The 10,199-nt window shown below is 50.5% G+C and overlaps 1 protein-coding gene across 1 annotated transcript; it reads left to right on the forward strand.

Annotated features, from left to right (window-relative positions):
* Positions 1–3,334: 3,334 nt before the first annotated feature.
* Positions 3,335–9,741, forward strand: ACR (acrosin). The gene is made up of 5 exons (XM_084876151.1): positions 3,335–4,193; positions 5,250–5,456; positions 5,682–5,965; positions 8,191–8,336; positions 8,854–9,741. Exons 1-5 carry the CDS (start codon positions 4,117–4,119, stop codon positions 9,475–9,477), a joined length of 1,338 nt encoding a protein of 445 aa, XP_084732277.1. The 5' UTR covers positions 3,335–4,116; the 3' UTR covers positions 9,478–9,741.
* The last annotated feature ends 458 nt before the right edge of the window (positions 9,742–10,199 follow it).

Raw genomic sequence — 10,199 nt, forward strand, 5'->3', positions numbered from 1 at the left:
GTTGGCCTGTTGACCCAGTATAATTAGCATATTACCCTTTTATTAGTATAGATATATTATATAGGATAGGATTGCTTAAATGGGGTGAGGGAGAGAGAAGCCTTTTTCAGCAGAAGGAGATGCTCTTGGCAGACAAAAATACATAATTCCCTATATGCACTATACTGTCAAACCAGTCAATTAAAAATTGAACTGCCTTCTTATACCTTAAACCAAACAGCTGTTGCCCTTAAAACCCTTCCTCAGCCCCCATCTTCTGCCTTCACAGTTCACCCAGACTTGGTTCTGATTGGTTGGTTTCTATGCCAGTCAGTGTCAAAAGCTCCACTGCCATTTTGTAAGGGCATGAGGATTAATTTGCATGTTACCTGTTTATTATATAGGAGGATATTTCCAAAGATTTTTTTTGTTTGTTTTTGTTACTTGATCAAGCACAATCTTGACACTGATTTGAACTGCAACCTGCTAACATGCAGGTTGGTGAAAACTCCTACCTCCTGACCTTCAGATAGAGGAGGTGAGACTGCCTGATGTAGAGGGAAAGAAAGAAAGAAAAAAGAAAGAAGAAAAGATGAAAGAAAGAAAGAAAGAAAGAGAAAGAAGAAAAAGAGAAAGAAAGAGAGAAAGGAAGGAAGAGTTGGAGGGAGGAGAAAAAAAGACAGTGGACTCTTGCAGAGGGGAAATGTGGCCTCCTGATACACCAGTGGAAGACCCACATCCTGTGACACTCATATCCGGGAAGTAAGAGATCCTGTTAGAGAGGTGCCTGAGAGACCTTGAAGCTTGGTGGGCCCTCTGCATACTCAGGTGGAAAAGAGGGAGACCACCTGACAGGCAGCAGAGATAAAAATTTCATGACACACAGAGTTGATTATGATTATTGAGACGTGTCATCCTAGGAAATAAGACTTTTGTTGGGAAGAAAGGGAAACAATGCATGTCCAAACTCAAGTGATTTGAGTGATGCATCCTGCTACACTCATGTGTGAGTGTGTGTGTGTGTGTGTGTGTGTGTGTGTGTTTGGGGGGTGTATATGGACAAAGCTGCATCACTTTCTGGGAAACAGAGATGAGATGTTCCAACCTAGTAATTGGAGAGGAGACTTTCTGACCCTCTGGAGAAAGGATTAGAGATGCTCATCTTGACAAAATGAGATGTCCTGACAAATAGAAGAGTGGACATGCCCAACACTCAGGTAAAGGAGATGAGACTTAAGGACACTCATATAGGGGAGACGAGACATCTTTATAAAAGTGGGGCAGGAGGAAAACCAAGATGGCGGCCTAGGTAAGCGCCTAAACTACCGCCCCCCACAACAATTTCAAAACAACAACTTAAAGACAGAACAGACATTATCCAAAACCACAGGAAAGCTGGCTGATGGGAAATCTACAACTAGAAAGAAAGAGAGAGGCTCATGGATAAGACTGTCTCCAATACAGAAGGTATCCCAGCGTAGACACAGCTGATACTCACATCCAATTGGCCTGAAGGTCAATTCCTCCCACTGATACCAACAACAATCAAGACTTAACTACAACAAGGCTGTACACACAGTACACAAATGAGAGCACCAAGAGTGTCTACCTCAGGTAACTGGGGATGATCCACAGACACATATAAGACACCAAATACACAAAGCCACCCTACCAACTCAGGGAAGCAGCGAAAATGGGGAGACAAGGAAACAGATCTCAAAAGAAATAAATGGAGGAGAACAAAAAACTGGATATAGAGTTCAAAACCATGGTAATAAGGTTTTTCAAGAATTTCCTAGAAAAGGCCAATAAATTTAGTGAGACCCTCGAGGATATGAAAAAGGACCAAAATAGAAATTAAACATACACTGACTGAAATAAAAAATATTATACAGAGACCCAACAGCAGACTAGAGGAACGCAAGAATCAAGTCAGAGATTTGGAATACAAAGAGGCAAAGGACACTCCTTTGGAGAAGCAAGAAAAGAGAATCCAGAAAGTTGAAGATAGTGTAAGGAGCCTCTGGGATAACTTCAAGCATACCAACATCAGAACTATTGGGGTGCCAGAGAAAAGAGAGAGCAAGATACTGAAAACCCACTTGAAATAATGACAGAAAACTTCCCCCACCTGGTGAAAGAAATAGGCTTACAAGCCCAGGAAGTGCAGAGAACCCCAAACAAAGGAATCCAAAGAGGACCACACCAAGACACATCATAATTAAAATGCCAGGGGCAAAAGACAAAGAGAGAATCTTACAAGCAGCAAGAGAAAAACAGTTACCTATAAGTGAGCACCCATACGATTGTCAGCTGATTTCTCAATAGAAACTATGCAGTCAAGACAGGAGTAGCAAGAAATATTAAAAGTGATGAATAGCAAGAGCCTACTACTAAGATTACTCTACACAGCAAAGTTATCATTCAGAATTGAAGGGCAGATAAAGAGCTTCACAGATCAGAAAAAAACTAAAGGAGCTCATCACCACCAAACCTGTATTATATGAAATGCTGAAAGGTATTCTTTAAGAAGAGGAAGAAGAAGAAAAAAGTAAAAATTATGATCAATAAATACATATATATCAACAAGTGAATCTAAAAATCAAGTGAATTATAAATCTGAGGAACAGAATAAACTGGTGAATATAATAGAATCAGGGGAAAAGAAAGGGAATGGATAATTATCGGGGAAAAAGGGTGTGGTGGTGCAGAAAGAGACTGGACTATAATCGTACACCTATGGATGAGGACAATGAGGGGGTAAGGGCAGAGGGTGGTGTGGGAACCGGGTGGAAGGGAGCTATGGGGGGAAACAGGAGAAACAATTGTAATAAATTTGAGCAATATATATTTATTATATTAAAAAAAGATTTGTTACTTAATCAAGCACGATCAAGTAACAAAAATGGGACAGATGAGACCCCCGGTCACTTAGAGAGAGGAGGTGGAACCTTCAGATATAGACAAAAGATATAGAATCCCCTGACATCAGGTAGAGGAGAGGCAGCACTGGGACACTCAGGTGTGGCTTAGAAGATCCCTTGCCCACAGATAGGGGCCATGAGGTTTCACAACCCTCAGGCAGGCCAGACAAGACCGCAAGATGCTCAGGAAGAGGAGATAAAAGCTCACAACCTGCAGGCAGGAAGGTGAGACTGCGCTCAGGGAGGAGATGGGAGACCTTCTGTCAGCAATGTGGGGGTAAGGATCCTGCCACTGCATGAGGCAGTTTAAACTTCAGAACACTCATCTTGGTGAGATGTCACCTCTGCCATTCAGGTTGAGCAAGTGAGACTTGGTTCTCAGTGAGAGATGTGCAAAGTGACACTTGGGTGGTGGAGAGAAGGCCTTTGTCTCTGACATGGAAGGAAAGAGACACTCTTATATTCAAGGAAGAGAGAATAACTCAGTGGTGTCACTCCCAGCTGGGCCAGGTGACACTTTTTAACACTCAGGTGTGTGAGGTGAGCATTGGTTATCCCTGGTGGGTGAGATGCTGTCTCCTGACAATCAGAAGAAAGGATACTTCCAGGACCAGCGTAGCTCCATGGTTGAGTGTCGACCTATGAACCAGGGGTTTCATTCCCGGTCTCAAATGAACAGATTTGGCTTAATTCCCTGTGGGAGTGTGTAGGAGGCAGCAATTGATGATTCTCCCTCATCATTGATGTTTCTATCTCTTTCTCCTCTCCCTTCCTCTCTCTAAAATCAATAAGACATATATTTAAAGAAGAAAGAATACTGCGTGATATTCAGGTAACCATGATGGGAATTCCTGGCAATTATCGGGAACACCACCTTGCTACATATAAGTCTCAGAAAGGAGACCAGAATACACTCAGGTAGAGAATAGACACTGCAGCGGGCTAAGGAAGGTAGGCTCTGTCATCTCAGATGAAGTGGGACCACAAAGATCCCTGGCCAGATTTGGGGTCAAGGGAGGGGCTGCATGTGAGTCCCCCTCATCCAGGGGAACCTGTGTGGGAGCAGGGAAGTCATTTCAGCGAGAACCCGTTAGGCTAAGGGGTTCCTACAGACCTACCTGCCAAGGGTTGGGTGGGGGAGGTGGCCCTGCTGATTGGTCAAATGCTCGGAGCTTTGTGAGGTCAGCAGGCCTCCCGGTGGCTGTGCAGGACAATGGTGGAGATGCTGCCAACTGCCGTTCTACTGGTCTTGGCAGTGTCTGTATTTGCCAAAGTTAACAGCACGTGTGAGTAAGTGTCCAGGACCTTGGTGGGGGATGGGTGCCCTCTGAAGAGCAGACCCAGACTACCTCTGTCCAGAGAAGAGGCCATGCTGGGGCCTTCGCAGTCTCCTGGTGACCCCCGGCCTGATGCAGAGCCCCTGCTCTGAGGTCATGCACAGCATGGGGATCTACCCGCACACCTACATCCTGATGTTCATTAGTCCTGCAGACATGTGATGCCCCAGCCTGTGAACGAGTCCTAAAGCATCGACCTGCTGTAGCTCTAGGGCCTTCACACCCCTGAAACCCCACAGTGTCCAGGATACCCCACATGTCAATAAGTCCCAAACTAGTATTGCCTCTCACCTGTGACTCAATTCTCACCTCTGGACCCCCACACCAGGGGTCCCTCCATCTGACAAGACAAGGTCCTCATCTTTCCTGACTGCCTAAGCTAATCCTGAACCCCAAAGTCTGGTTTTGAAGACCCCAGCCCATGGCACTCTGCACTCCCATGTCAGCCTCCCCCAGCCCCTGGCCCCCACTTCCATCTTCCCAGCTGCCTGTGGCATCCTCTCCCCCTACCTGTGGCTACACCCACAAGACCAAGAAATTAGCCCTCACCATACTTCCTGGAGCCCGTGGCTTCTGCCTTGTCACAGCCCCACAACATGGCCCTCATGACACCCCCTTTGACCCTACACCAAAGGTTGCCCTTGTGTTCCCAGATCTTCCCCACTTATTTTTTAAGATTCTTCCCCCCTACACCACCAAAAAATATTTTTTTTCTATTCATTTCAAGAGGGAGGGAGAGAGAGAGAAAGAGATGGAAACACCAATGATGAGAAAGAATCATTGATGGGCTGCCTACTGCATGCCCCCTACTGGGGATTGAGCCTGGAACCCGGGCATGTGCCCTGACTAGGAATCAAAGTGTGACCTCCTGGTTCATAGGTCAATGCTCAACCACGGAGCCATGCCGCCTGGGCGATCTTCCCCACTCTTGAATCTCTGCCCTCAGTTGAGGCACAAGGACAGGCTATGCCTGCTCTTGGCCTCATCTGTGCCCCTGCTCCCTCCTCAGTGGCTCCTGTGGACGACCGTTCAGGCAGACCCTACAAGCGACCACACGTGTGATTGGAGGCCAGGCTGCTGCTCCCGGGGCATGGCCCTGGATGGTCAGCCTGCAGGTCTTCACTTACCACAACAGCCGGAGGTACCACGCCTGTGGAGGCACCTTGCTGAATGCCCAGTGGGTACTCACTGCTGCTCACTGCTTCAGGCTCAATAAGTAGGTGTGGGAACAGGCAGGGGGTCTTCCCAAGGGCTCTTGTCAGGAACCTTCTGGGCGCGAGGGGGGAGGGGTGTCTCTGTGCAGAGTGTCCTGGGGCTCAGGGCCCAGTGGCCACCCAGGTGAATATATTGAGGGGACCCTTGTGAGGAGAGGGCCGAGGCTCTCAGTCACAGCTGGTGCCAGGTGCCAGGTGGGAATGACCTGGTCCCTCTGTGTGCACAGAAAACCATACGACTGGAGACTGATTTTCGGAGCAAGGGAACTAGAGTATGGCAGCACCGGGCCCGTGAAAGCACCCCTCCAGGAGAGATTTGTGGAGAAAATCATCCCTCATGAGAGATACTCCTCCATCTCAGAGGCCAACGACATTGCTCTCATGAAGGTCACCCCTCCCGTGGTCTGTGGAAGCCTTGTCAGACCCAGCTGCCTGCCCCCATTTATGGCCGGCCCACCCAGAGTGTCCCAGTCCTGCTGGGTGACTGGCTGGGGGTTCTTAAGGGAGAATGGTAAGTCCAGGAGGGGCTTTCGGGGTGCACTGTGCAGCATTCCATCGGTGCACTTGGAGGTGAAAGGGTATGTGGGGGGCCTATGGGTGGGTGCAACCTCTGCCCCTTTCCAGCCAGAGAAACTGAGGGCGAGAGCTGAGTGCCTGCCCAGAGCCACCAGTGCTGCATCCTGGAAACGGGGAGAGAAGCTCTAGGTGGGGTTTTGTGGCTGCAGGTTGGTCCTTTCTCTCTCTGGCCTCAGTTTCCCCACCTGTGGGTGGAAAGGCCAGTGCCCAGCCCCTCTGCCCCCACCTTGGGAGTCATAGCTCTCAAATCCTCCCCAGCCATTGTAGCTGCTGCAAGGTTTCCCTGCAGAAGGGAGAGGGTGGGGGTGGGGGGTGGCCTGCCATCTGTCTCCATGGCAGGAAGGTTTGGCCAGCAGAGCAGGGCTTTGCACAGGGGGCTGCCTGACTGTTACCCAGTCACACCAGGAATGTGAAGATACGAGTGATGTAAATCACCTCTCATGCTCTTCTGTTTCTTGATAACAGACCCTTTAGGCTTTCTCATTCCAGGCTGTTCTTGTGGAGTTTAAAACTTAGCCTTCACTGGTAACCCCAAAATCAGTAATTTCGGGATTCTTCCCTAACTCTTAGTCCCCTCTCTGAAGCTTGCTCTCAGTTTCTGATAGGGTAGCCACCTGTCTCCTTCGAAAGTGTTTCTAGCAGTTGCCCTTGCTACCACTGGCTTCTGCTGACAACTGACCTTCCCTCGCTGGCCCTGCCCTGCCCACCTGCCCAACCACGTCCGGCCTCTAGGGTCCATGCATCCCGGAGGCTGATGTCAGGGTTCGTGCTATCGTGTTGCTGCGGAGTGCAGGCTCCAGCTGCAGCCTGGATGTCTTGCAAGGCCTCTTTTGTCCTAGAATCTCTCTAAACATAATGGGATTTCTATCTTTTTGGCTCACACATTCCCCCAAGGCTGGGTCTTAAAGAAATCTCAGGCTCCAACCCCTGTGCCCTTCCTCCATACCTTCCTTTCCACCTGCCCCTGGAACAAGCTCTGCCTCCCTCTCCTTTCCCATGGACGGACGGATGGATGCTGAGCTGCTGCAGGCTGTCAGCATGTGTCATGTAAAACAGGGCCTGGGGATCCAGAAAATACTTCTCTGCTTGAGGACACCAGGCTCTTCACAATGAAACCCTGGCTCTCTGGGCTCGGACTCTGCCATAGACAGAACGGGTACCTCGATGGCTAAGGAGCCTCTGTGGTCGCTGTCTCCGGGTCACCTCTACCACAGGGCGGAGAATTGCAGACTGTGCCTCCTGCTTGAGGGGCAGGGAAGGTGGGGGCTGAAGGGATTGGAAACATCAGTCACTGGCTGTGTGCCTGCCCGCACCCACGTGCTCCATGGGGTTCTGTCTTCCCTTCTGGCCCACGTAGCGCGTTCCAGACCTGCCCCTCCAACAGGCCTGCCCTGTCTACGCCCCCGTCTGCACTGCAGATGCTGTGTGTTCAAACCCACCCCGGGCTGTAGGGTCAGAGCAGCGGCTGCCATCAGGACCTCTGTCTGTGGGACCCCCCTAACCAAGAGGGGGCAGCTGGTGGCTCTCAGGTTCTGTGCAAACAGGCCAGCCCTTCCCATCCCAGGGGCCCTGACAGAGTGGGGCTGCACAGGAGGGACTGACTTGGTCCTTGATTTGGTTCAAGACTTCCTGGGAATAGAGAGGAGGCTCATGGGGAGGGCCTCGCCAGCCCACTTGGAGGGTCCTGTCCAAGGGGGTGGAGGAGTCCTGTCGGGGACCACAGGGAGGGAGACTTACAGCCAGAACTAGACTTGGTTCTGGAGAGAAAAACTGGGGTCTAAATCCAGGTCACAGCACATCCCTGCTGCGACTCAGGCAAGTGGTGCTCCAGGCTCCTGACTACATGACACGACACCCATGGACCCCACAGTGCTCAGCCAACTGCCCTCCACAGTCCAGCAGCTCCTCAAACATACATCTCTCATTGAAACTGCCCACCCCACGTCCTTCTGTCCATTGTCCAGACTCTTTCTCTGTCCTCCCTCTAGGCGTGTGCCTTGGGACACCACCCCACCCCTCGCTGGTCTGCGCTGTGAAGGGGAGGGTGGCTCTTGGGTTTAAATGGAGCATTTCAGGATGAGGTGGGCTCTGTGCAGGGCAGCAGCAGGGCTTTCACTCGCGTGTCTCCATGATCACTGACCACCAAGTCCCTGGTTGTAGACCGCAAGATGTCACCTGTGCTGCAGGAGGCGCGCGTGGACATCATTGACCTCAACCTGTGCAACTCGACCGGGTGGTACAGAGGGCGCATTCACTCCACCAACTTGTGCGCAGGCTACCCTGAAGGCAAAGTCGACACCTGCCAGGTAACTGTCCTGAGGGTGCCCAGGTCCCTATGGCCACCTCCTTTTTGGATCCCTCAGCTCCATGCACTCTGGGGCCCTGAGCTAGAGACTTTTTTCCTGATGCCGTGTCAATGGTCACTTTAAACATGGGCGGTGACACCACCAGCTGCCCCTACAGAGAACCAACCCCCACCTTTAGCACCTTCTCCCACCCTCACACAGCGATCACGTCACCCAAACACGCCCTGGACAGAACTTGTACGCCCTTTCCCAGAATGCAAACTGTCCAAACCACTTACACACATGCGCTCAGGTGTGCCTGCACGGACACGTGAGTTCCTCACCTCCTCCTCCCTGGGAGGGAACCCACGGCGGCCACACCTGTTACATCCCAATGGACCCTCCACCACAGCTAGCTGCGTTTCTGGGAGTGGAAAACTGGCTGCAGAAGTTGCCTGCCAGAGCCTGTGGCCCTCCTGGGCAGCAGGGAGAAGTGGCCACGGCTCAGCAGAAAGTGACTCCCGTGTCCTTCTGGCAGGGGGACAGTGGTGGGCCGCTCGTGTGCAAAGGCCCGGAGGACGCCTATGTGGTCATGGGAATCACGAGCTGGGGGGTAGGCTGTGCCCGAGCCAAGCGCCCCGGAATCTACACATCCACCTGGCCCTATCTGAGCTGGATTGCTTCCAAGATCGGTATCCAGGCCTTGCAGATGGCTCAGTCGGCTCAGCAGGGCACCCCTGCCCTGCCAAGTACTGCCACAAACCCCACTCAACTCCCCTCTACTCACCCTCCTTGGTACTTCCAACCACTTCCCACCAAGCTACCTGCATCCAGACCCCAACCCCGACCCCCAGCCCCACCCCGACTCCCAGTCGTATCCCCAACCCCACCCCGACCCCCATCCCCACCCCGACTCCCAGCCCCAGCCCCACCCCGACCCCCAGCCCCATCCCGATCCCCACCCTCAGCCCCACCCACACCACCACCACCCCAACCACCTCCACCTTTCACTAAACCTACCGAAGCTGCTTCTTTTGCCAAACGACTGCAGCAACTCATAGAGACCCTGAAGGGGAACACGAGGAATTTTAGGGGAAGAGGCGAGGAGAAAATGGAAGCCACAGGCCTCCAAGAGCTGATCCCACTGTCAAAAGGCTGGTGAAACCTTCGTGGGCAGAAAAGAAAGATGAATAAGTAAATAAATATTTCTCTAAGAAGAGATGTTTTCTGGACTTTTTCTTTTTTTAAATTATTTTTTATTTCTCAAAAAACATCTATTTTTATTTTAAAAGCAGAAGTTTAATTATAAAAAATTCATAGAAAAATAAAATAAAATATTCATAAAATTGTGTTTCTCAAAGTGTAGGCTGTCAAAGTATGTGGACCACATAAAATAGAACACGTAATGGTACATGTTAAAAATGAGCTTTGCGCCAAAACCGGTTTGGCTCAGTGGTAGAGCGTCGGTCTGCGGACTGAAAGGTCCCGGGTTCGATTCCGGTCAAGGGCATGTACCTTGGTTGCGGGCACATCCCTGGAAGGGGGTGTGCAAGAGGCAGCTGGTCGATGTTTCTCTCTCATCGACGTTTCTAGCTCTCTATCTCTCTCCCTTCCTCTCTGTAAAAAATCAATAAAATATATTAAAAAAAAAAATTAGCTTTGCTGGGTTGGTGTGTGTCAGTGGTTGTGACCGAAAAATACACAGGGATTACTCAAAGGTCCAGGATAAACCCATTTATTTTCAGATGTTTCACATGTACTGGTACAGTGACTCAAGGGGTCAGTTCTCCAAATCCTGAATAAGCCAATATTGAGGAAGTTTTCTCTTTATACCCTTTGGTTTCTTTGTTTTCTGTTTGTTTATGGCCCCTTTGTAAATTGGGA

This window comes from Pipistrellus hanaki (assembly GCF_964339955.1).
Source record: "Pipistrellus hanaki genome assembly, chromosome: 3".
Lineage (NCBI taxonomy): Eukaryota > Metazoa > Chordata > Mammalia > Chiroptera > Vespertilionidae > Pipistrellus > Pipistrellus hanaki.